A 27,509-nucleotide genomic window follows, 5' to 3' on the forward strand; every position below is an offset into this window, starting at 1 on the left:
ACATATATTTGTCGGTCCATTCGTCATTAAATCGGCGATTTTCAGTGTCCACCTTTCTCTGACTTGCCATTTTGATGCCGGGTGTGACCGAAGCTCCTGGTGCAAAGACGTTACCCGCTCCGTGCAAAGAAGACGCACTCAAGGACAGTGTGTGACTGCCGGTTCGCGTAGTTATCAGCCAATCAGCGCATCGTTGTCATGGGAATGACAGCCCATTAATGCAAGCGTGAGCTCGGGCACAGTCTCTATGTCTATCTCTCCCGGCCAGTCTTACCTCGCGTCAGTCAGTCAGTGGCGTGCTTTTTTTTATTTATTTATTTTTTGCCCTGGGTCCACAAAGAGGTAGTCCTCCTGTTGCGGACCCTGGCTGTAGATATTAGTGGTAGCTAGATGCGGTTATTGTTTACTGTACGTCCGGTCCCTCTGTCGTTCTCTGCTCGTCTTTCTCTTTCCTGTTCACATCCCTGTCTGTCTTTCTCTCTCTTTATCTCCGTCCCTCTCTCTGTCCTTCTCTATGTGTCTTTTCCCATTGTCTATCTTTGTTTCTGCACTAATGTCCCCCCAACCTGTCCAAGCAGATGGCCTCTCCCACTGAGCCTCGGTCTGCTCCACACTCCTACCTGTTACTAGGAAGATTTTCACCAGCGCTGTTGCAAGATGTGCTTGTTGGGCGTCAATTAAATGAAGGAGTGTGCTGCTGTACTTGCCCTACTTTAAAGTGTCATGAGATAACTTTTGTTGTGATTTGGCAGTAGGAAAAAAAACACGGCTTGACTGGGCTAGTGATTGTTTTGCACAAAATTTTGTCACAGAGACTACACAGGGGTAGAAAATAATTTGTCCCAGTTTAGGGTGGAACATTCGTAAAATCCTTTGTCTGTATCATGGTTTTAGGGTCCTAGTTTTCAGTGCAGTTTGTTGTACTTGTGTTTTTAACACTCCCAAAACAGCATATGTCATGGAAATACAATTTGATAATCCAGTATTTACAATATTTTGGGAATATTCTGACATGCATGTCTCTTACTGGGAATTTAAATAACTACTATTCGCTATACATTGGGAACAGTTTGACGTTTCTTCGAGCTGTGCGTGAGTGCGATGGATACACAGTCAAATCAACTTTTCTCCTATGAACGGATTTTGGGTTTTTTCAGCTCAGTAGGACGTCCCTCTTCATGTAGGCCTATAGGGCTTGTTGGCAAGATATGCAACCGTTCCTGTTTTCTCGATAGCTTTTAAATTTTTTCGGATTATTGAAGTTATTTAGTATACTTTATTTCATTTTTCTTGCAATTTTTCGCCCAAATTGGACTGGCAGTCAAGGAGAACTTCAAAAATCGATACCATCCCAGAAGCAGCCGTCATAGATGCATGCAGTACTGAAATCGACCAGCGGGGGCGCAGTCACACGCCGATAGAGGGTATGTACTGTCCCTTTAAATTATGACGCAGGTTCTACAGTGGCCCACTTTGATGTGCGAGCAGCAGCAGCAGCAGCAGCAGCAAGTGAGGCAGTCTGTAGCACACGGCTTGGCCCGGGGACGTCGCCACTATGGAGTTTTTATTGGGGAACCCATTCAGCACGCCGGTGGGACAGCGTATAGGTAAACTGCTTTGTAACATGTTAAGGTCGTATAGCCAACGCTTCACCCAGTCATTCTTGTTGGAGTCGTTCCACCACCAGCAGACGCAGTCTTGTCTTTATCGTGCTCAGCTCTCGTTTTAATCAGATGGCTTCTAAGGTTTTACGTTGACAGCTGCTGTGCCTATCGCGCTAACATATTGAAATAATCTAGTTATTTAGGTTTGCAAGCGCAATGGTTTATGCTTTTATTGACACATGCTTTAACTAATGATACGAAAGAGGCGGGGTTAAGATGTTTCTTTCCTCAATTGGATTGGTTCTGTGTCTGGGGGGCTGACAGGGACTGACATCCTGCTGACCCAAATCTGATTGACGCAACGATTTCCCATGTTCATTGATGGAGAGAAATGCAGCAGCTGCGACAGAACTAACACACAGCTGCAACTATTGAACGTTTAAGGAAATGGAAAGAAGAATCGCGCTGTAAAGTAACTGCTATGAAGTCTTTTATCTTTAAGACAAATGCAGTGTTTAAAAAATGGGATAAACATGTTCGAAACATGACTGGAATTTTTGTAAACACACAAAAGGCAAACTGAGAAACGATAAAAAAAAAAATATATAGGTTCCACTCATTTACTCCATTCGTTTAGTCTAAGTTTTCTGGTGGTGGACGCGAAAATACAATCTGTCCACTCGACTGCGTTTTAGACGGAAAAACTACTACTTAGAAACAGAATTAACTTAAAAACATAATTTACTTATTAAACGTATTATGGAATTTTAAAGTACAGTACACCAGTACCATGTACATTTACTGATTGAAGGCAGTTGGAAAATTCAAACATGATGGAGAAACTTATCTGCGCATTGTTATAAAATAAGAGCGCGTGGTCTTTCTGTGTGGAGTCTCCATGTTCTCCCTGTTCCTGTGTGGGTTCTCTCTGGTACTCCAGCTTCCTCCTACAGTCCAAGGTTTATCGGATACTCTAAATTGACCGTAGGCGTGGCTGGGAGAGTGAATGGTTGTCTGTCTCTATGTTTTGGCGGTACGATGGACTGGCGACCTGTGTACCCCTCCTCTCGCCCGAAGGCTCCTGGGATAGGCTCCAGCCCCATCCCCCTCCCCCCCCCCTTTTAAGAGAATAAGCGGTAGAAAATGGATGGATGAATGGTTCTGCCTACAGTACTGACCTGTGTTCTCACCAGTTTAGACGGAGTACGTTACTCAATGTTGTAATGGTTAAAAAAAAAAAATGTTGGGTGAAGTACAAAAAACCCACAGATTTCTCCTGTAAACTAATGGACTACTTCACCTCACTGTGTGTGAAATGAATAAATGAGAATGCTGCTGATGGTTTAATGAACTAACAATCTTTTATCAGAGATGATTATTTTTTTCTGTTAAGTATTTCATAAATGCTTTTTCTTAGGTGCAGAGCTCTTGTGACTTGTTCTGAAACATTTTTCCACTTTGTTTCATTCATCAATATTTGGCGGTTCATTCATCAATGTCATATTTTTCCTGTTTTTTGTTTTACAGAGCATGCAACCAGCTCAAGCCTGCCATCAGAGGACTGGTCCCTTAACATGGAAATCTGTGATGCGGTTAACAGCTCAGAGGAAGGGTATGTATTTGTGAGAGCATGCGAGTGTTATAGGTCTGTAATCAGGAACAAGCTAAGCGGTCACAAACCTCTGACCGTTGAAAATTCTCTGATTTAAGACCTAGAGATGCAGTCCGAGCCATCAGGAAAAGGATTGCAGGAAACAAGAACTTCAAGGAGGTTATGCTGGCGCTGACTGTAAGTGTTGTCACTGCCTCCACCCTGCTGTCATGTGCAGTCAGAGATGATTTTCCTCATTCAGCTGTTCTTGTCCTGATGGCAGGTCCTGGAGACCTGTGTGAAGAACTGTGGATACAGGTTTCACATCCTCGTGACCACAAGGGATTTTATAGAGGGGGTTCTGGTACGGTCAATTATCCCAAGGAACAACCCTCCTCTGATCCTGCATGACAGAGTGCTCAGCATCATACAGGTGAGGTGTGGCCGCATAAAAGACAAAGACATGCATGTCTGTCACATTCCTCTTGTGACTACTGATAATTTGTGGCTTCATTTTTCCAAGGCGTGGGCTGATGCATTCCGTAGCTCACCTGACCTGACAGGCGTGGTATCAGTGTATGAGGACTTGCGAAGGAAGGGACTTGAGTTCCCCATGACAGAACTGGATGGCTACTCCCCTGTCCAAGCCCCCCAAAAGGTATTAACACTGCTGGGTGCACTTGGTGTCATGGCTGGTGCTGCCTATCACTTTTGGGTGCCTCTTCTTTTGGGTCATTTCTGTGCCTTGCTTACCAGAGTTTGCCTGGGAACGGGCCTGCTGTTACTACTCTACCTGCTGTTCACCTATCCTCCAAAGCTGCACTCATCCCACCCTTGACCTCTGAGCTAAAACACACCATAAACCGAAGTGACGCCCTCACGCCAAACCAGGTGAAGGACCGTACTGTGTTCGAGATGGATATTTCACATTTAAGTTAACATTATAGTCTTAAGAAACAGCTGTGTATATGCGTAATATGCTTTCTCACAAACCACATCCAAATTCGTTTTACCCGAATTACCTCTGCCATGAAATAATATGATGAACAGTGTGAACTTGTTTGTTAGCTGAATATCTCAAAAGTGAACAGACACATTTTAGAATATCATGACGAACAACTGATCAGTGTTTGGATCAAATCGTAAATCCTGAAGACTGCTTCACACCATTGGCAAGATACAGCTTGATAACAAATCTGATCAAAATGAGCCCATGAAAAACATTTTGACTTCTGGAAATCATCTTAATCATATTCTGGTCCGTGATCCAGAAGATCTTTTTTTCCATGTAGAGGCAAAAAAAAACCACTGTAGTAAAGTAGGTCTGATATCTGGGTTGTTCTGGTTCTTAGGTATGGACACGAGCAATGTTTTCCAAGGTTGTGTAATCGCATGAAATACTCAAGTGGAATTTAATTTGTTAAGTGGGGAAATCTGTTTTCAGAACTCGTCATGAAACGCATGGCGGCATTGTCAGCATATTGTCAGTCAAAGTTCCCATTTAATGTAAAGAATTTATTCACTACTAACAACCTTGTAGCAAAGGGCATTATTAAGTTAGAATATTAAATAAGCTCATAAATTTGTTCAAACAGATTTGCTAAAAAGAAACCTCTCTGATCTCTGTTAAGGAAGCTACTCCTTCTGTCTATTTTTAGAATGGTATCTCCCTTGAATAAGTTGGGGAAAAAAATCTCTCTTTTTTTTGACAGTGTTTAAGCTAAAGCAAACTTAATTTGATGGAATTTGTTGAAAACTTTAATTACAGACTCAAGTATTTTGTTCCTGGAGGTGGTACAGATCATGTGGGATCATGACCTGGAACTATTTGTGGGGCCAGGAAGTAAATGGATGAACAGATTTTCATGATACTGTGTTGTTAATCGATCCGTTCTCCTGGGCAGAGAGATGTGCTTCCTACCATTTTTTTCCCCAACTCATATCAATACACACCTCTACAAGCAGTTGTTCTAGCTGTGTGTTCAGTAAACGCTCCTGATATTCCAGGTGAAAACACTGAAGGCAGAGCTTGGCGTGGTGCGAAGCAACCTGATGATGATGTCAGACATGATGAGTCAGCTGGATCCTGTCACGGTAAAACAAGCAGACATGGAGCTGCTGGAGGTAAAAAAAACAAAAAACACTCATTCATCAGCATGAGGGTTTTATCTTCTCTGTTGCAAAAAAAAAAAAAAAAAAATCAGTCCCTTCCATCACCAGTACCCTTAACTGATCTTGTACTGTATATGTTTTACATCTGCAAACCCTGCCATACGCACCCCCACCCCACCCCACCCACACATTATCTGTTTGATTGTGTCATTAGCAGTTATACACTGTATGTAAGGACATGCAAGACAGGATAGTGAAGATTGTGCCCCGGCTCAGCGAGGAGAAGCTGATCGAAGAGCTGCTGGCAACTAATGATGAAATGAACACTGCGTTCACACGCTACCACCGGTTAGCTACACTGACTTTCATTATGCTACTTCTTTATGAAAGGAAGACACCATCGTTTTTGGAAATTTGCTGATGTCCCTTACTGCCCAGAACCAGACAAGAAGTTGGAGACCCGTCTCTCATCTGTGTGTGCATTGGAGAACTGAGACCCACAGAGTTGGGTTGACCACCAGTTAGCTTTGCACAATGAATGCTAGTCTGTTGCTTTCCTTCAAAATTGGATATTCAAGGGTTATGCATAATGTAGGAAATAACAGTGATTTGATGGAGCACCTCAAAAACCCCGTTATACTGGGGCCAACTTGACAAACATTTTGCTTAGATGTTGGTTGCTACTTGTCACGGCCAACTTTGTATGAGAAGATGAGGACGATGACTTTGAGACAAATCAAGATCCTGAACTGAACTGGATTCATTTGAGTGAGAACATGGAAGAGGAACCTCAGTATTTTGAGTGAGAACATGGAAGAGGAACCTCAGTTTTTTTAATCTGACTGGGTAAGATTGTGTTTGCAAACACTGTCCATTCATTCCCTTGAATTGCAGTAAGCTAACGAGGGGTCAACAGGGCTCTGTTGTTCTCAGTTCCTTATTGCACACCCAGAGTGGAGTCTGCCTCTGAGGAGGATGGGCCATAATTCCTAAAAAGTTAGCGTGTTCTCTCAACAACATAAGAGGATTGCTCTGTTGACATTATTTTATGCTGTTTACAGGTTTGAAAGACAAATAACAAATGATCAAAACACAAAACGGAAGGTAAAAAAAAAAAACCCACTATCATGATAAAAAAAAGTTGGTATTTTGCAGCTTTTTCAATTTTAAATTTTTCTGTAATGGTTACTTCTGAATTTATTTCTGCTTAACTTTCAGAGCCACACCTACGTAAACCTAACAGACCTCCATCTCACAGCACAGTCTGTTAGCCAATCAGAGATGGTATCTGTCACCAATGGCAGCTCACTCAACCACTCAAAAGTAGACTGTTTGTCCACTCAGATGGCAGGACTTAGTAAGTACAACAGTCTGACACGAGCGTGTGGTAATTGAACAATGAATATTTATTATGAATTGTGCAATCGACTGTTCACCACACATCACTGAGTTCACCAATCACATCAACCATAACAAGGCAGAGCAGGCTTGTCAGCATTGTAAATTCTCCACATGTTGGTGCTGTGTTGTCCCCAGAAGTATGAGATCGTATCAAGTTCACCCTATCGGTGGTTGTTCTTCATCTTGCAGGTACAAGTGAAGCCGATGACCTGGACATGTCATTGCAAAAAAGATATTTCTCAACCCAGCAAACACCAAGGTACGGGAAAAAAAACCTTGACAATGAAAGTCTCAGAAATGACACCAAAAGACATGTTGATGTTCTGGGGATCAATCACCTTCGTCCCTCTAATTCCCTTTAAATAAATGAGGCAGTGTTTGTCTGAAATTGACATGAGTTAGTGGAGTACATGGCACTGAACCAACTATCCTGGGTTTCAGTGAGCAAAGAGATGCTGCGGTGGATGGCCAGGTGCAAGCTCAGGACACAATGCTGCAAAGCGCTAGAGCGGTAAGCCAAGATGGTGTGACGTAAGCGTTACCATTGATTAATGCAGTGTTTCTTAACCACTTGTTTGTGAAATGCTTTCAAGTTGAAATTTATAGGTAATTTTTTTTTTTTTTAAACGAAAGTAGAAGATTAATGTATGAAAGACATCGTGTAAGTGATCCTTAGTTATGCTATAGCGGGTTGAATGATGGAAAACTTCCCGAAATGCAAAAAAATACTGAAGCTATTTCCCTGAAAACTTTTAAATTGGTGTGTATATTTCAGTTCTCTCCTTTTTTTAATCGGCCTGTTTATTTGAATGCTCAGTGATGACGACTAGTACACCAACATTTCAAAGAACATTGATGCAGCTCATATCTGAACTTCATTCAGACAAAGGTGTTTTATAGTTTGGTTGTCGTTGTTGTTGTTTTAAATTGACAGAGCACATTTGGTAGATGTCAACGCTATGTTGTAGATTACTTAGCATTACTTTAATTTGTTTCTTACGGAGCTTGCGAGTGCCCATAGATACAAGGGAAAATGTTCTTGCAGCAAAGGAATTAAAATTGGAAAAATGTATATATCATGACCTAAAAAAAAGGTTCTCTCTGTGCTCACAAAATGTAAAGCCCGATGGCTACTCTTGGACTCCATAGATTATGCAATAATATCCCAGCAAAATCTAGGTTGGAAGCACCAGGCATCAAGACACAGTTCCTGGAGACAGCTATGAAACTGTGCTGTGAACACCTAACTTTCTTTCTACTTCTCAGATCCATCATCTTAACTGCCTCCTAAAATTGTCAAAATCCAGGACATGAAAGCATTTAGTTTTCCAATGGGACTTCCTCCAGTTTTAGGCAGTGAGCAGTGAAAAGAAATGGTTTATTTGCAGGATATGAGAGTGCAATAGTTTGAATTGTCTTCTACTGAGAAGGATCTTGTTGAGTTCTTTCCCTCGTCTTTTCCCATCGGTGACAGGACCTCTTTGGGGCAGATTGTAAGAAATTTCCCAGCTTCTGAAATACAGTGGGTTGCAAAAATATTCATACCCCTTGAACTTTTTCACATTTTGGTGAAACCACAACCATAACAACCACAAACACAATTAAAGCTGCAAGCAGCCTTGAACGGGCCCTCGCACCTACCAAGAGGTATGCAATAGATGTCTTCCCTGACACTGACATGCCAATGTCAGGGGTAAGAGTTACCCCTATTTGCCCCTTACTGCCCTATTTTTTGTTTCTTGTTGGTATTTTATTTTTAAACATGGACCATGGTACAACTTCTGATTTAAAAGCAAGTTGTAATGGTAAAAATAATGTTTGAGATGTAATTCTGCTGGCCTGGCCTGGGCCTGGCCTGGGCCCACACTCTATTCTTCATGACGTACACCAAACAACAGTATTCACTCACAGTGACGGTGACACTAGCAGTGTTTGCCTCTAAAACTCAGTTGTTTGTGGCTGTATGAAATTAAATCACTATTAAAACAACTTGGCTTAATTTAGGGAATTAATTCACCCATTAAGCTTAACAACACACAAGCTAGTCTGCTGTAAAGTGGCTTCATCATAAAAACAAGTGGACTTTATTTGGTTACTTCCTTCAGGACACACTATGTGTCATATAGGTTATTAGAGAGTTTAGCTGACCTGTCGTGATGTGAAAATGGGCTTTGTCCACGTGTTTGGCACATGCTCATACTGATGAGTAAAAGCTTTGTAGTTTCCTAATAACTGTTAGTGTTACACTGAAGTAAATAATTGCTGCTTTATCTCAATTAAATCCCATGAATAATGCATACATGAAATACTCCATGTCTTTTGTGAACTCTGATTTTAAGTTTAACTGTTCATCTAAATTTTATTGAAATCCATCATGATAGAACTTCTTTAACACATTGTATTTTGTTTATTCGAAAGCAGACAGGACATAAAGCTACACTTAAGCTAAATGTTGTTATTTTTATATTCCACAATTCTAACGTTTCATTTGGCAGACGCTTTTGACCAAAGTGAAGTAGCACACGAACAAGAATTAAGACTGGAGAGAAAGCCTTAGTACAGGGGTGTCAAACTGGTCCAGTAAGGGCCGGTGTGGCTGCAGGTTTTCATTCCAACCCAGCAAAAGCAACACCTGATCCAACCAATGAGCTGTGAGGACACAGCTTAGTTGAGTTAAGTAGAATCAGGTGTTGCTTTTGCTCAGGTGGAATGAAAACCTGCAGCTACACGGCCCTTTACTGGATCAGTTTGGACACCCCTGCCTTAGGAAGTACAACAAACTGCTTCAAGTTGGATTGGTCACAGGTGCTGCCATCTAGTGGCAGAAGAAGTGCCAGGTTTGTTTGGTTTTTTTTCTTAATTTAACCACAACCAATAATTTAACATCAACAATATCTTTCATCATTCAACACATTCAATATTCAACATTGTCAGTGCTCAGTATTCACTAAGGGCTGGGTGCTCAACCTTCTGACTCATTCTACCCTGAGGACAAAGAGGAGAAGGGTCAGACTTAAGTAGCTGGGTGTTTCCCAACAGTTGAGTCTTCAAAAGTCTCTTAAAAGTAGAAAGGGACTCTGTGGATGGTATGGAGTTGGGTAGTTCATTCCACCATTTGAGAACAACTGAGGAGAAGAGTCTAGCTAGAGATTTAGAGCCATGCTGGGCTGGGAGCACCAGCCATCTCTCACAGGCAGAGCTTAGTGGGCCAGAGGGAGTGTAGACCTGGATGGGGGATTCCAGGTAGGCAGGAGCCGTTCATGTCACTGTTCTGTAAGCTAGAAGAAGAGCTTTGAATTTGATTCGAGTCAATTTGATGAGCAGTTTGGGGCAAGTTAAAGACCAGACATGCTGCTGCATTCTGGATCATCTGCAGAGGTTTAAATGTACATGCAGGGAGGCCTGCAAGGAGAGAGTTGCAGTCGTCAGCGTGTGAAATCACAAGGGCCTGAACCAGAAGCTGTGTGGCTTGTTGTGTCAGGTGGAGTCTGGTCCTCCTTGTCATCAATCATGTCAGCCAGATTTCTGGCAGTTTGTGGGAACGAGTTGATTTGAATCAAGGAGAACACTGATCTATGGTTGAATAAAGGGACTTGATATTACTGAACTTGTAAGTTAAATCTGTCTTAATGAGGCTTTTTTGTTGTTGTTGTTTTAGCCACTTTCTTCCTTGTGAAGTGTCTATTGAGTAATAAATAAAACTACCAAAGATTAACATGAGTGTATGGCTATTGAAATAAGCATGCAAGCAAGTACAAGGTGTGCTGCCATGACTTCAGGTGAATTTTCTTCATATAAATCACAAGAAAAGTTATCTTATTAAACTTTAGAGGGTCCAGAAACATGCTTATCATCTTTAAATTGATTTAGTTTAAAGAGACCTAATAATTCCCCTTCTGTGACCAGCAGGGACCAAAAAAAAAACCCCTAGCTTATAATGGGCAGGAATATTGAGCAGAAGTAGGCAGGCCACTGAAAAAAACCTGTACTGCGTCAGTACAGATGTGTATGAAAACATTTGAATGAGGTTTGATGCATGAAATGCTCCTGGGTCCAGGAAAGGGAGAGAGTTTAGAGAGAAGCACCTCATCGGCACTTCAGACAATGGACCGTTTCAGTCAAGAAAGAGCTCAGAATCACTTGACACAGTTGTTGCTTTGTCTCTGTCTGTCTTGCATCTAAACCAACTTTCTGTCTGTGCATGAAGGATTATAGCCCAGCCTCGTCTCGCAGCTCCTCACCAAAGTTAGACTGGATGATTAAGAGGGGAATGGTGGGTTTGTATCTTGGCTGTACTCTGATGCATCCTCCCTTACCCTGTGTCTCTTGTTTTTTATTATGTTTGCTCGGTGTTTTTGTTTTTTGTCATGAGGTGGCAATTTTCTTTTGTTGTAAAGTCTGGACTTTTATGTTTCGGTGAGAGGTTCATTTTTGAGTTGGATGGTTGACGTATAAAACTTTGGTTTGCATGCTATCTAAGGTGGAAACAAATGTCTACATTTTTCCAAAGAGCATGAAAAGGTTGGGTTAGTCCTTAGATGTCACTGTTGACATTGCTATTCTCTTCTTCATGGTAGGCTTTGCTTACCAACACGTGGTGCTTGGTTTTTAGTTGTTCGGTTGCTTTATTATGTTTTCCTCCACTGATGACCTTCTGGGCTCTCTTTTATATTCCTTAGATCCCCATCAACCAGTCGTCTGTAATGGATGATATTGAGAAATGGTTGGCACTGGACGATGACGTGAGTAGCAGGATAACTGCATTTACTCCAAATATATAACTCGGTTTTTCAGTTTCACTGCTCATTAAGTTTGTGTAGTGCCTAAATAAAACTAACAATCCCATGTCTTGATAATTTCAGCAGGTTTTTACCCATGATTCTCAAAAGGAAACCTAGTATTAGCTTGATGCATTGTTAAAGAGCTGAAATGTGAACAAATTGTTGCACAGGTATGATTTTAGTGGGGTTAGAAATGTATGTTCCTGGATATGATGTGTTCTGTCTGATTTCTGTAGAGGTTCAGTAAGATCAGTCTGTGAAGAGCACTGAAGCAACAAAACAGAGTGTATATATATGCATCATATAACAAATAATAGCCAGTATTATGATTCACAAAAAGTGACAACACCTTGACCCCCCCCCCCCCCCACACACACACACACACACTGTCTGATGTAAATGCACTGGAGAGGATCAGGCTAACCAGCTAGAACAGAACCTCAAGGCCAATCAATCAGATGTTTGCATCTTTGTCACTGTTTTTTAAGTCATTTTAACTTACGGCTAAACGGCATCTGTGTGTTAATGTGTGGCTCTGTTTGTATGGCACAGTACGATGACTTCGAAGACTCAGACGGTGTGACTAGCGAAGGTGAGTGCAAACATACCTCCTTTTATAATCAACATGATGAGTCGCCCTGTAGTTGATCTACTTGCAGCATCAGATACTGTGTAGCTGGCTGGTTAAAAAGGGATGTAAGTGTTGAATGGATCATCCTTGAATCTGCTGCTTTAAAGCTGAGCTTACCTGTAGGTGTCACTAGAGGTTTTGAATGACGTGGTCATTGGTGACGCCACAGGCTGCCTCACTCAGACCTATTTAGCATCAAAACACAATGAACCCCACTGTCTCTTTCTCTTTTACTTCTTTGTCCCATTGTGTTTGATTTATTCAGTAAATCTGCTCAAATTACTTCTGTGTCTGTCTTTCAAGAGTTTGACAGGTTTTTGGCAGAAAGAGCCAAAGCAGCTGAGCGCCTGCCATCCCTTCGAGCCTCGTCGCAAGACACCAATCACTCTGAGTCTTGAGCTGCACTTGGGCTAAAACTCGCCAAACTAACAACACTCACCAAGCCCCACTGCTGTCAAGGGAGAGCTTGAGATTTCTGTTTGATGAAGGCTTGAATGGCGTGGGGGATCACAAACCAAGATCTCAGTAAAGGGTACACTGCTCTTCACTGAGGTGCAAACTTCCCTTTTACAAATGAATATTTGTACTTGAGATGTTTCGGATGCAAACATTTGCACATTTTATATGGCTGCATTCCTGCTGTTGAAGGGAAGACAAGGGTTGTTGTTTTGTAAGATAGATTGTGTATTATATTTCCCTGACGTATTAGTGAGATGTTCAGATGAACTGCTCAGTCAAGTAGCAGAGCACTGTAAGCTTGGATGTTTAAGGAGTGTGATGCTGGGTTTTATGTTGTTATTGATGTAGGATGTCGAAGTTGTTTTGATTTTTTTTTTTTACATCCAAAAGTTTTTTTGTGTGAAAATGTTTAAATAAGTTGTGGCAGACTGCTGTCATACATTAAACTAAAACTATTGACTTGATGACTCCCTGTTCACATTTCAAAGCCCTGAATGCCTTTTCACACAAGCTATATAAGATAAACACTACCAGTCACAAGTTTGGACACCGTCTCATTCCATGTTTTTTCTTTATTTTTACTTCTTTCTACATTGTAGATACATACTGAAGACATCAAACATCGAAGCTAGAAATATGGAAATATGTAGCAAAGGAAAAAATGTTAAATAACATTAAATATGTTTTATATTTTAGATTCCTCAAAGGAGCCACCCTTTGCTTTGTTGACAGCGCTGTAAACCCTCGGCCTTCTCTCAGTGAGCTTCATGATGTAGTCACCTGGAATGGTTTTCACCTCACAGGTGTGCCTTGTCAGTTCATTTTCAGTTTGTTGAAGTTCTTACCTTCTTAATGGGGACCATCAGTTGTGTTGTGCAGGAGACAGGTTTGGTACAGAGCAGCAGGTATTTGACTACTGTTTGGTTCTTGCCATAATATGAATTCAATCAGCTAAGTAAAGAGAAATGACAGCCCATCATTACTTTAAGAACAGAAGGTCAGTCAGTCCGGAAAATTGCAAAAACTTTGAATGCGTTCCCAAGTGCAGTCGCAAAAACCATCAAGTGCTACGATGAAAGTGGCCCACGTGAGGACCGTCCCAGGAAAGGAAGACCAAGAGTCAACTCTGCGACTGAGGATGAGTTCATCAGAAATTGCAAGTTAACAGCCCTTCAGAATAGGGGCCAGATGAATCCCGCACTGAGTTCTAGTGGCAGACACATCTCTATATGAACTGTTCAGAGGGGACTGTGAATCAGGCCTTTATGGTCAAATAGCTGCTAAGAAATCACTACAAAGGAAAAGCAACAAGCAGTAGAGATTTGTTTGGGCGAGGAAATTCAAGGAATGGACATTAGACCAGTGGAAATCTGTGCTTTGGGTTGATGAGTCCAAATTTAAGAGCTTTGGCTCCACCCTCCATGTCTTTGTGTGACGCAGAAAAGGTGAACGGATGGTCTCTACATGCATGGTTCCCGCTGTGAAGCGTGGAGGAGGAGGTGTGATTGAGTGGGGGTGCTTTGCTGGTGACACTGTAGGAGATTTATTCAGAATTGAAGGCACACTGAGCCAGCATGGCAACTACAGCATCCTGCAGCAACATGCCATCCCATCTAGTTTGCGTTAAATTGTTCCATCATTTATTTTTCAACAGTAAAATAACTCCAAACACACCTCCAGGATGTGTAAGGGCTATTTGATCAAGAAAGAAAGTGATGGAGAGCTGTGCCAGATGACCTGGCCTGACACAGTAACCTGACCTAAACACAATCAAGATGGTTTGGGATGAGATGGACCGCAGAGTGAAGGCAAAAGGGCCAACAAGTGCCCAGCCTCTCTGGGAACTCCTTCAAGACTGTTGGAAAACCATTTCAGGTGACGACCTCATGAAGCTCATCGAGAGAAGGACAAGAGGGTGCAAAGAAGTCATCAAAGCAAAGCGTGGCTACTTTGAAGAATCTAAAATACAAAACAAGCTTTGAGTTATTTCACAATTTTTGTTAACATAATTCCACAAGTCTTCATTCATAGTTTTGATGCCTTCAGAGAGAATCTACAATTTAAATAGTGAAAATAAAGATAAAACATGAAATCAGAAGGTGTGTCCAATCTTTTGACTGTTAGTGTACTTGTATGATGTCATATCAATGTACACGCATGTGAAGTAAAATCGCACATGTATTAGGCAGTGCAAAGGAAATTGTCTACATCTGAGAAATATATTTTGGGTCACAGCAGATAAACAAGGTCAGTTTGGTGGTTTTTCCAGTCGTCACACACTGTTTGTTTGGTATTTAAAGTATTTTATATCAACTCATTTTTAATTAAAAGATAGGCGAAAATATGTAGATAAAAGTGTTAAGGGAAGTAAAAGTTGGCAGTTTATAATAAGCAACAAATTGCTGTCACATTGGGGGCTGGAGCCAGTGAGTAAACATTCTGTAATCGGATTGGATAAATCAAGCCATGTGCCACTCTGCCGAGCCTCTGATTGGCTCACCGCGTTACACCCACCCAGGCTACGTGTTATCAGATACACGTCGTCCACGGCGGTCACCGCTAGATACCGTTTGACACCCAAAGTCAACAGGCAACTCCTCAGTTATGGCTCTCGGAAAAGCTGCCCGGGGTTTGGTGAAATCCCTTCGAGGGGCCCCGCGGCTCTCGAGGTGCTACACCGCAGCGACTGAAGCCAGAGCAGTGCTTGAGAACGAGCTTGACGGGATCCGCGCTGCGGGGACGTGGAAGGCAGAGAGGATCATCACGTCAAAGCAAGGACCCCACATTAACGTGGACGGCAGCGGCGGCAGTGAGTGGACTGCTTTTACTGTAGTAGCTGTGTACCGACAGAGTAGCAATGAAGCCTCATTAAATGAGGAGACATTTCTGGATGGTGTAGCTCTCTGGTCGGCGGCGTTATCTCCGTGATGATCTTGGCTCTGACCCAAGCCAAGCCGGGTGAAGTCAACAGAGAACACGAGTCGTTACTTTATGGATTGGGCAAATTGTCGGAAGAAACCTCTAAAGAAAAAGAGCTACATTGAAAAGATACGTTATCTCAGTCCAGGAAGTTGGATACTGAAGTATGTATGCTTGATTTATTTGGTTAATTATTTAGCCTGCACACCATATGGCAACATTTTAAAACTGATTAGATAAATAGTCCACATTTAGTCAGTTGTAAGAGCCAAAACCTCGACCAGCTGCGTCACAACAGGCTGGCCATGGAGTCGTACTGATGCAAGAAAATGTCCATTTATTTATTTGTAAGTCGGTTGTAAAAGTCGAAACGAGCTAAAATCGCGTGTGCTCTGAACTCCAACTTCGAGGTCAGGGTCCTCCATTTCGTCTGAAATATTTACTTTGGTTTCAATATTTGTGACCGCGAAAATGACATCAATATTATTCCTGGAGTGAATACTTCTACAGGAATATTGGGGAAGAGTTCAAAACACTTACAGTGACTTGTGCCACTGTATTATTATCTGTGTCAATAAGGCATTTATATTTTGTACATACTTAAAAAAAAAAAAGTCACTGTTACAAAAAGTTAAGTTTTTCTGTGTTTCCAAAACATTTGAACAAAGCCCTTACATCATGTTGTTACACAGCATTATTTCCTGTTGTTTACAGCAAACAGATCCCTGTCATAGTCCAAATTTCTGGAGTGAACAAAAGACTATCTATTACTTTTTGTCCTCCACAACTCTCCCCCAGGCATTTTGAATTTCTGTGCCAACAACTACCTGGGGCTGTCCAGTCATCCAGAGGTGGTGCAGGCTGGGATTGATGCTCTGAAAACATACGGCGCTGGGTTGAGCTCTGTCAGATTTATCTGTGGAACTCAGGTACTAATTAACAGTCCAATCATCACATTCGCTCGTTGATAACAACTTCTGTTCATATCAGGTGAATTAACTAAGGAGTTCATATTTGCAGGATCTACACAAAAATTTGGAGCAGAAGCTGGCAGAGTTTCATGAGAGGGAGGACTGCATCCTCTATGCCAGCTGTTTTGATGCTAATGCAGGGCTGTTTGAGGTGGGTCATCCAGAACTGTACTGTGTCCAACTGGGGCTGAATAACGTGCACTAAAGCACCGAATTACTCCTCCACCAGGTTTTGATGGGCTCAGATGATGCTGTACTGTCCGATGAATTGAACCACGCCTCCATCATCGATGGGATTCGCCTATGTCGGGCAAAGAGGCTGCGCTACAAACACATGGACCTTGGTGATCTAGAGTCCAAGCTCAAGGAGTCTCATGTGTGTGAGAACCTGTAGATCAGACTGCTCTAGAATAGAGCCCCAATTTGTAGTTATCTTGCTTAGAAGGAACCTTTAAGTCAGTAGATATTTTGATGAATGACAACATTCACAATCATTTATGTGGAAGTAATCTGTTCCAGTATCACTGATCCAACCAACAAACCTATCAACTCTACCGAATTTTGAATTAACATTTTATTTATCTGGTAAAAGAGGGAAGGATCAAGAAATTAACTGAAAATGATCCTGAAATTTCTTAGAAAAATATGCAAGAAAATACCTGTATTTATGTGTATATATATATATAAGTTATAAAATAATATACATATATAAGTCATATATAATAAGCAAGAAAATACCTGTATGTATGTGTGTGTGTGTGTGTGTATATATATATATATGTTTTATATATATATATATATATATATATATATATATATATATATATAAAACTTTTATATATAGTATATATATATATATTTAAATTATATATGTATACGTGTATAACACACATATATATGCGTGTGTGTGTATAGTGTGTGTGTGTGTGTGTGTGTACATAGTGTGTGTGTATATATGCTTGATGTTTACTAGGCCACAGCAGGCACATTGCCAGTATTTACGTTTTCCAAGAAAAGTAACAAGTGAATGACCAAAAAATTATCTGAAAATAAGGTCATTGTAGGTATGAAAGGGTATGAACTCACACAGGAAGTGAACCAAAAAACATTCATTTAATTTGCTTGGTGTCTTCATTGTCTGTGGTGATGATTCTGTGAGATGGAGAGAAGTGTGCAGGAGGAGGGAGGAGTTCAGGAACATTCACTATGACCACAATTACAATTCTACAATTCTACAATTTCATTCAGCAGACGCTTTTGTCCAAAGCGACGTACAACACAAGCAAGAATTCAGACTTAGAACTACTAATAAAGAACACAATACACCATGAATTAAAACATTTATGCAATGTCTTTATTACATCTTGTGAGTCAAAGTAAAGGTTGGTTCAATTAATGAATTTCAGTCCATGTGAGGGTCCGAGGGCAGAGGATGTTGTTATGGTGCCATGTGAAGCCCTTTGAGACAAACTGGTGGTGAAAACGGCTCTACAAATAAAACTGTCTTGCCCAGGGACAAAATATCTTCAATAATGAAAAAAAATTAAATAAGCACGTCATGTATTTGATAGAAAAGTCACGACCTCAGACAACAGAAGGTCATTGTGTGATCTTGAGGGATCTCACTGTATTTGGGGTGTGTCTCTATGCTTTTTGCCCCCCCCCCCCCCCCCAGTCTTCCCGCATGCGACTGATAGTGACAGATGGCGTCTTCTCAATGGATGGAGATGTGGCCCCATTATCAGGAATTTGCAACCTGGCGGAACAGTACGGAGCCATGGTCTTTATAGACGAATGCCATGCCACAGGCTTCCTGGGGCCCCGTGGGAGGTGAGTAAGATGGTGCTTCGATCCAAAGTACTAAGGAAAAGAGGGATTACTTTTTTTTGGAGTTTCTCACCTAAACTGTTTTTTATTCATTCGGATTTACGTCAGTTAAAAAAAGTCCAATCTGTTGCCTGTAGCTGTTTAAATTTTTGCAGCTTTTTGCAGATTTCCCTTTTATGACTCATTGGTTACTGGAATTCATTCATTTTGAACAAAATGTAATCCAGGAAATTCCGCCCCCCCCCCCCCCCCAAAAAAAAAATTTCTTCAAACACTCTTGGTATGAATCACTCATTCAGAAACCACAAGAAGAGTAGTGGAAGTAAAATGTCTCTGGCAGACTGACATATTGACAAACACAATAATTAGGTAGGAATAAGGGACAAAGATAATCAAAGAAAGACAGAAAGAAACCATGTGGTATCCTTAGACCTAGAAATTTGATCATTTCAAGTGCTTTTTGTGAAAATAGGAATGACTAAGTTCTGAATGCCTAACTGTATATTTGCAGAGGAACAGACGAGTTGCTAGGAGTGATGGATAGAGTTCACATTGTAAACTCCACCCTGGGGAAAGCACTGGGAGGTGCTGCTGGTATGTTTCGCCATCTGACCTTTGACTTGCACAACAGACACGCTCTTCCTGTGGATTGTTGCTGCCCTGAACACATTGCACTGGCTGAGCAGCCAAATTGAACGACACATGGAAACAGCCCAGTGATTATTTTTTATTTTTTTTTTTAATCATCATTAAAATCCTCCATTAAAACAGTGGGAATAAAATGGCCGGCTTCATTCACTCGTTAGGCACCAACCGTGTTTGTAGAAACCAAAACAGTGAGCCAAACAAGATGAATGCGGCTGAGCAGAGTTCGGACTTAAGATATATACTTGAATTTTTTCATTAATGAGTATGAAAAAGAGAATATTGTCAGATTTGGTATGGCTTTATTTGATTTTATTTCCATCAGGTGGCTACACAGTTGGACCCAAGCCCCTCATTGACCTGCTGAGGCAGCGTTCACGGCCATACCTGTTCTCTAACTCCCTCCCCCCTCCAGTCGTGGGCTGTGCCACCCGGGCTGTAGAACTGCTTCTGGCTTCCAATGAGATTGCAATGAGCATGACTGCCAAAACTATGAGGTGGGTTTTTTTTCAGTCACAAGTCTACTTCCCTTTGTTGTTTAGTTTGAGTTCGGATAGAGCCACGAGTTAGATGGGGGGTTTTCCCACCTGATCAAAACAGTTGGAATGTTAGGAATGTCACAACTGTCTTCTTTTGTCCAGACTTTCTGACTTTTTAATTTGATCCAAACCAAAATTATGGGGTGAAAACTCTCACAGACCACCAACAACTGGACTGCAGTCCTTCAGAAAAAGTTGTGACTTTCTGTTTCCATGTGAACCGTGGTGCAGGTCATTGTAGGTATGAAAGGGTATGAACTCACACAGGAAGTGAACCAAAAAACATTCATTTAATTTGCTTGGTGTCTTCATTGTCTGTGGTGATGATTCTGTGAGATGGAGAGAAGTGTGCAGGAGGAGGGAGGAGTTCAGGAACATTCACTATGACCACATTAACAGGATTAAAAGTCGAGTAAACAGTTGTTAACAGTGACGTTGTACTGGACGATAGCGGAGAGGAAGGGTGTAGACACACTTGCAGGAGTTAGGGGAGTGTAGGTGAGCAGGTTAATAACATGACTTTCACAATACATATGCAGAAGAGGTCAAACGCTCCCACTGAAATATTCCTGTGGTTTGAAGCCGCACAGAGGAAAAAAATGAGACTGGGATGCACATGCGACTTCATGAAAGGTGTCCCTGTAAGGTCCTGGCTGCCTCTCCAGTCTGACCACATGACATTTGCTTACAACGTTCGGTGCAATTGACAAAGTGACAGTGGGAATGCAAATTGACCCAAACTTAAAAGATACAGATTTGGTGCAACTTCTCCCCTGAGTCCACAGAAGTAGAGTTTGGAAAGCAGTCTTAAAATAGGTTCTGGTCGAGTCTACTGGTCATCTCTCTCTCTTTTTAATCTCTGACAGTAGTTTGACATTTGATTACTTTAACCCTCGGGGAACAGGGGCTCCCCAATGTTTTCAGCTCAAGACCAAAACAGAAATTAGATGACTTCCTGGGACCCAGCATAACATCACTATATTTATGAACTACTAATAAAGAACACAATACACCATGAATTAAAACATTTATGCAATGTCTTTATTACATCTTGCGAGTCAAAGTAAAGGTTGGTTCAATTAATGAATTTCAGTCGAACAGAGACACTTAACCTATCTAGATGAACAGTCATAATATATACAATATCATTGTGAAGTTCAGAATGACTTTCATGAAGTAAACTTTTCACAATAAGCTTATTCGGACTAATTCAAATAATTGCACTTGACCTTTGAGGTTCTCGTCATCTCAACAAACAGTTTTACGTGAATAAATACGTTCTTACTCCCCTTTCCATTCCTCCTCTGTTGTTGTTTTAAAGGTGCAACGAACAGTTAACAACAACTTGAAGTATGAATCTGTAGCTGAAAAGAGGAAAAAATCCTGACATTGACATTTCATCACCAGCTTATTCCGGCTGAATGACGTTGGTCTGGATCAAAGTTGTGCCCCCTGATTTTACCACACCTCATTTACAAATAACTTTGAAAAAATGTTACAGATTCAAAGATTTTCTATGCATCTGTTCACTTTTCCACTGTCAAAACACAGCTTCTCAAGGGCCTCGTCTTTGCACGGGAAAAAAGTGTAATGGGAAGTTCAGCTTTAACTTGATTACATCACATGCTGTCATTTTGTCATATTTTAACTGCCATTACAAAGGACTTTACTAGAATTAATAGGGGTCATCACGAAAAGGATTTCCATATTCAAAACTCATGTCACCTTTTCCGAGTGTTCATTTAGTTTAATATCTAACTAGAGGACATTTCTTAAACTATGGACTGAGCTTAATTTCCCTCAGCGTCCCTCCTTTTTTCTCTTCGTCTAACACGTCACTGGCAGAAATATTCCTTTGAGCGTTCTAAAAATGTAATCCTGTGAGGTCAAGTCGTTGTATTTTTAAAAACAACTGTTGTTCACGAATGACTGTTACATTTTCATCTGACAGCAGCTAACAAGAAAATACATTTGTTTTTTGCGATTACATTTGCGTCATTTTTTTTCCAGTAGTATCAAGGAAATTGACTGTAAAGATTGGCAGTAGCTGTTTTTTGAAGAGTTTTGTAATTCTTCTTTGATGAAGTGGTTTTAAAAAAAAAAAACAACTTTTTCGCAAGCGGGGGATTTCTGCATGTATTCCTTATATCAAGTCATTTTGAATGTAACAGAGAAGCTACAGGCACAGATGTTCCTCCCCATCTGTTTGAAAACCAAGCATGTCACATAAAAGAACCAACATGATGGGATTTGTGTCACATCCGCTCGGTTGCCAGATAGTGTGTTTGATGTTGCTACACGAACATCTACACACGTGCAACCTGCCCCTGCCTCAGAACTTAAATACAGCTTTCTGCACATAAAACTGCAATACGCATAGCTATCACTGAGTACCCAGAGGACAAACACTAAGGTTCTACTTCCTTCTTGGGTTTGTAGGAGGTGTTGTCATTTATTGGAAAGACGGAGTCATTTCTCTTTGTGATGCAGAAGTCGGATGATACAATATTTTTGTCTTTCGTGGTAGTCACCGTGTCATATCAGGCAGTCCTGCGCCGTCAATCCTGAGCAAAGCAAGGGGCGCTGACTACATTTTGTTGCCAAAACTTACACAAATTCATAGGTGGTTATGGAAAAACTGTCCATCATCATGGTTGTAGTGGCTCGGACCAAGTTACCCCCTGGGTTGGAGGTGCCTCTGCTATTTCTTATCTACACTGAGAGATCTACAGCAGAGTTGGCAGAAGTAGACCCACTCAGCACTCACTTAGAAGTGAGAAGAACTGATTCACTTGAGTAAAAGTCTAGATGTTCAGGCTCGTGGATGTAATTATTTTGTATGTTCCATCCAGTCTCCAAATGGATTATTTATAACAGAGTGTTCTGCCATTTCTTCCGACAGTGTTTTGAGTACTGATACGGCCGAGGTAAACAGTCCATCAAGGGCAGTATTATTCTGGATAAAGACACAGCATACTTGCCTGAACATTGAGCGAACGCCCTCTTTTTTGGCCAATAAAAAGTCCAACGCAACTCAGTTTTGGTAGGTCATGAGGGAGGTGGCCCAATCACGGCATCTCTGGTCATATTGATAAGTCATTGGACGTTAAAGTGGATATAATTTATCCAGTCTACATTCTTGTTGATAGTTACCCACCATGATAGCGATGACTCCCAACGTGCTGCTATTTGGTCAACTGGTTTGTATTCATCAGGAATCTCAGGGTATCCCAATGGTGTCAATGTAGGCCAGGGAATTTGCATGTGGATCAAACTGGACTTTCCTTTTGTGTCACCTCCATGGGGAGTTGACGTGGGCCCCTACCAGGTCTGGAGCACTCGCTTTTACAATAGTTGTGGGGGCTACTAAGGACACGATTTTCCACCCCATCGCGATGGCAACATGTGCGCATTATCCCACCCTGCTACATTTATTGCATTAAGGCACCATTCCAGCTCCAGAGACCCAACGCTTTCGTGGCCCCCTTTTAACCAAATAGGTATGACTGCCAATCACGGGCATGAATATAAGGGGCTGGGCATCAGGCGGAGCCAGAGGGTATTACTTCTCTAGGTGCTTGCACCCATTGGTGGGATTTTCAGTAGTATGTAACAATGCAATGTGTTTCATTATCAGAGAATGGTTTGGGGATGGTCATGAGGAGAGGCCAGGCCGTAGAGCGCACCACGCAGTCCTCCTTAGTCACTGTTTTAGCTGCACCCTGCACTAGGTCCACCCAATGGTCTGCTTGTTTGAAGCCTGTTTCCAATGCTATGGTCTGAGTAACAGTTATGTAGCTTCAAATGTAGAAGACTTACATTTTGGGTTGGATGGATGCATCAGGTGACTGCTCTGGTTGTGAAGATGAGAGGGGCATTGTGGACACATTGATGTAGATAGTAACTAGAGGGTCGGCTCCTGATTCGACGGACCCCGATATGTAGGTTGCTGCGTCAGATTCCCTGGGGACCTTGATTGGTAGAGCGATGGCGCTGCAATCTCTTCCGATGCATATGATACTCGTGCGTCTCTTTTTTTCGTCGTTGAATCTATACCTCCAATCTGTTCCCATGTTTAGCTAAACATAAGGCCATTGTGGACATGTGTAATGTCAACATCCCTCTTTTCTCCAAATGCAAAAATATTTTTCGCCCCGACAGAAAGCTACCTTGCAGTTTATAAGTTCACAAAATTGTATTTGTATTGAGCCAGTTTTGGTCATATGGAATCTGAATAGTGGCAGAGATGAGATTCCTGGTTGTGTTAAAGGTGCTGGTGGGGAGAGTGGAATGTATGCCCATGGACTCTCTCTGGTATCCCTTTCACACTGAAAAACGTGTGTCAAAGCGGCTTTTTGTACCCGCGTTTGGTCGGCATTCAAGCTTCCAGCAGACGCAGGCCTGAGCTCCTGCTGTGAGGGCTGCGTGCCTGTGTTTCTCTCTCTCGTATGTCATCGCACTGACGTCGTCGTCACTACACATACAAGTGTGCTGTGTCTCAAAAATGTGGTGATGTACCCATAAATCACAGTGGCAGACATTTTAGCTGGCCCCACAGAAAATGAGAAGATACTAGCACATGCCTTCTCCTCCTTGGAAACTTGGAGGAAACTATTGGAAAAAGATACTAGAAAAAATACTAGATGCTGGACACAGGGCTTCAGGTAGCTAAACCAGTGTTTGGGTTATGTCATACATTCATCGTTCTCTGACTGTAATGTTGTTTTTCTGTGCTTCAGGTTCAGGAACCGGATGACACAGGCTGGTTTCACCATAGCGGGCTCAGCTCACCCAATATGTCCCGTGATGCTTGGCGACGCACGGCTGGCCTCTCTGATGGCCGACGATATGCTGAAACTTGGTGAGACACAAGTGTAACGAGAGAAACACTGCAGAATTTCATCAGAACCTACTGCCAGTCCTCTCCTGTCACCTGTCTTTTCATTTTGTCTGAATTAGTGCAAGAGTTTAGTGTAGCATGCTTCTTATTATACCAGCATCAAGCAAGTGATTCTAGGGACCTGCTCTCATCACGAGTGAATTTACTGTCGGAAAGGAAAAGGTTGCTGCTCCAGAAACGATGATGTGCCACAACTCTGTGAGTCGCAATAATATCATTAATTAATCATTAATCACACCTTTCAAATTCCAGTATTGTTATATCTTTTTAGTTAACTTAATTTCAATCATTGACAAAAGGAGACAAAAAACAATATGATATAAACACGTTAAGTTCCCAAAGCAAAAGAGAGTATAAAGAAGGATTTTTTTTTTGAAGGGATAAAAGAAGAATCAAATAAAAAAAAAAAAGTGAAAAATAAGCCTTTATTAATAATGTCTCTGCTTAAATTATTTCTAAACAAGAATGTCTTCGTTTGCTGAGTAAACAAGTCTCTGCAAGAATTCTGCATTGTTTGTTTGGTGTCAGGTATAGAGAGAGGTTTGTGTCAGTGTTGTACGAGAAGAAAAAAGAATTGAGAGCAGAAGAAAACTGAGAGCAACTGTTGACAAGGCGATCAAAAAAGGTTTATTAAATGTACAAAAAGTAAAAATGAATGTTGTTAAAAATATATTGCTCGCAAATGTAAAAGTTTTGCTTGCAAACTGTCTTTCCTCGAATAGTTTTCCTCTGCTCTCAGGTTCTTTTTTCTCTCTCCAAACCTGTCCTTGCTCTCAATTTTTTTTTCTTTTCATGCTACCGGGCAGTGTGGGACAGACTGACAGCTGGGTGGGGAGTTGTTCACTGGAACTATGGGGAGAGATATAGAATGAACTGCAGCGGAGTCATCAAAGGCTTATTGGAGGCTGGGGCAGATTAACAACTGGGTGAGGAGTCGTTCACGGGTGCCGAACTGAACCATTTGTATCGACGTCATGCCGCGTTGCATTCTGGGACGTCCTTATTCTGCAGACATTTTAGACCAGCAGTTCGCCCACTGCGAGCAACCACTGTGAGTGAGCAACACGTCTCTTCACGTTCTCCCGGTCCTCTTGCTCTCCTCCCGGCAGTTCCACTCATTAGAAAGCGCACTGACTCAACTGTCAGGCAGAGCCTCGGACGACAGCGCTGCAGTTCATTCTGTATCAGAAAAATTAGAGAGTAAAGACTTCGGTTTTGAGAGAGAGAAAAAAGAACCTGAGAGCAAAGGAAGCCACAATTTTAAAACAATGAATATATATTCTCATATTGACTTGAATGCCAATTGATGATTGCCTCAATGGCCTAAATGTTGGGCGGCACGGTGGTGCAGTGGTCAGCACTGTCGCCTCACAGCAAGAAGGTTCCGGATTCAAGTCCCGGCTTGGGCATGGGATCTTTCTGTGAGTCTGCATGTTCTCCCTGTTCCTGTGTGGGTTCTCTCTGGTACTCCAGCTTCCTCCACAGTCCAAAGACATCAAGAGGGGACGAGGCTGATTGATACTCTAAATTGACCGTAGGTGTGACTGTGAGAGCCAATGGATGAGAGCGACTTAGTAACTGTGACTGTAAAACTGTAACTAAACTGCAATAATTTGGTAACTGTAATAAACACATTTACTTCAGTTCTACACATGCAAATGCAACACTGTTAGGTTGAAGTGAGGCTAGCTGTGACTGGTGAAGTAGCTGTGCTTTATTTGCTGCCTGTCTTCCCTCCACAGGAGTGTATGTGATTGGATTTTCATACCCGGTCGTGCCGAAGGGGAAGGCCAGGATCCGTGTTCAGATTTCAGCTGCACACACCGACGAGGACATTGACCACTGTGTTGACGCTTTCATCCAGACAGGCAGAAAGCACGGCATCATTTCCTGAAAGAGATGGCAGCAGGAATCAGATAAATGACCTTGAGCCGCTCCCAGATTTTGCTTCTCCAAAGGCCTTAGATTGATGGTCATCGGGACGCTAGTTATGAGTAGATCATTGGAGGTTGTTGTTACTTTTGTGTTGGCTCAGCATTTCTGCCAATGTGGAGGTGTTTGCATTTCAAAAGGGCTGTGATTCCATGTTTGTGAGGTAAAAGATGTTGAAACTTCTGATGGTGAGTAGACATTCAGATGAATAACCTTTATGTAGAAATGCAACTAGTCACATGACTTTTGATCAGTGTCAGCCATCAACCTGACGCTTCATACCAATTTGTCCCCCACAAGACAAACCGCTTTGTTTTCACAATCAGCTGCTGAGAGGATACACGACAATAAAGGGCTCAAACTGTTTTGTTTATGATAAATCATTTCAGTGTTTTTGTCAAAGAAATCTTCTGGTTTGGGACTTTTAAACAACAGGACTAGCTGATTTTTAATTTGATCATTTATGATAGGAAATGAAGACTGGATTTGAGACTTCTGGATGGACAAAAGTAGTAGTCTTACATCAGTCTGGGCTCTGGGGAAATGCTTTGAACATTTCCAATGTACTCTTGTCATTTTATGAACTAAATTATTCGTTAACCGTGACAACCACAGTCATAATAAAACTCCAAAAAGAAAAGTTAGTTGCAGGCTGAACTGTGTACTTCCCTTCAATCTGAAGAGTTGACATACACAATAATTTTGTGATGTCACAACTTGTCCTGGTCTGTCAGTACACAAACACTGGTAATCAACTTTAACTGATGCATTTGAAATATTTCGAATTCATTTGATTTTTCTTATGGGAAAGGTGGAGACTAATTTTAATAAAATTGTAAAGGGAGTTTTGAAATTCTGTTTTATGCACCTTAGATATTCAACACACCTCAAAATGCACGTAGTGATAACTGCCTCCAGTTTTCTTTTTTTAATGCAAAGTGTCTAAGTATTTTAAAAAGTGCTATATAAGTTTCATATATAGTCATTTTAATCGTGCACATGTAAAAAAAAAAAACTGGACAGGTTCTTACTTTGTAAAAAATCTTTAAAAAGCACTGGTTGGATAGGAAAGCATTTTATCTTCTAGTCGTATTTCCATTTGTTCAGTTCTCATAAAACTAAAGCTTTGGACATTATTTTACCGTCCCTTCTATTGTGGAGTGATTAATCCTGACAAGACAGATAACTCCTTCAGGT

General features: G+C 41.5%; 2 protein-coding genes across 7 annotated transcripts; both read left to right on the plus strand.

The window, feature by feature from the left end:
* The first annotated feature begins 1,450 nt into the window (after positions 1–1,450).
* tom1 (target of myb1 membrane trafficking protein) lies at positions 1,451–13,043 on the plus strand. Of its 6 annotated transcripts, none has more exons than XM_086184995.1 (16): positions 1,451–1,607; positions 3,132–3,216; positions 3,315–3,393; positions 3,479–3,628; positions 3,719–3,853; positions 3,952–4,086; positions 5,203–5,319; positions 5,522–5,655; positions 6,369–6,411; positions 6,526–6,664; positions 6,898–6,967; positions 7,150–7,219; positions 10,916–10,981; positions 11,388–11,450; positions 12,042–12,081; positions 12,424–13,043. In XM_086184995.1, the coding sequence occupies exons 1-16, from the start codon at positions 1,556–1,558 to the stop codon at positions 12,516–12,518; spliced, it is 1,473 nt and encodes a 490-aa protein (XP_086041121.1). In that variant the 5' UTR covers positions 1,451–1,555; the 3' UTR covers positions 12,519–13,043. The 6 variants fall into 6 exon arrangements, with proteins under 6 accessions (XP_086041121.1, XP_086041122.1, XP_086041123.1 ...); XM_086184996.1 differs by having other exon boundaries at positions 5,525–5,655; XM_086184998.1 differs by lacking the exon at positions 1,451–1,607 and adding an exon at positions 2,007–2,071.
* A 2,048-nt stretch (positions 13,044–15,091) lies between these two features.
* gcat (glycine C-acetyltransferase) lies at positions 15,092–27,218 on the plus strand. Its single transcript, XM_086185768.1, has 9 exons — positions 15,092–15,388; positions 16,297–16,427; positions 16,519–16,620; positions 16,699–16,845; positions 18,145–18,299; positions 18,808–18,890; positions 19,267–19,438; positions 24,220–24,341; positions 26,123–27,218. Exons 1-9 carry the CDS (start codon positions 15,184–15,186, stop codon positions 26,272–26,274), a joined length of 1,269 nt encoding a protein of 422 aa, XP_086041894.1. The 5' UTR covers positions 15,092–15,183; the 3' UTR covers positions 26,275–27,218.
* The last annotated feature ends 291 nt before the right edge of the window (positions 27,219–27,509 follow it).

This window comes from Aulostomus chinensis, chromosome 18 (genome assembly GCF_037954235.1).
Source record: "Aulostomus chinensis isolate RoL2024-O1b breed Wild chromosome 18, RoL_Achi_v1.0, whole genome shotgun sequence".
NCBI classification, from domain to species: Eukaryota; Metazoa; Chordata; class Actinopteri; order Syngnathiformes; family Aulostomidae; genus Aulostomus; species Aulostomus chinensis.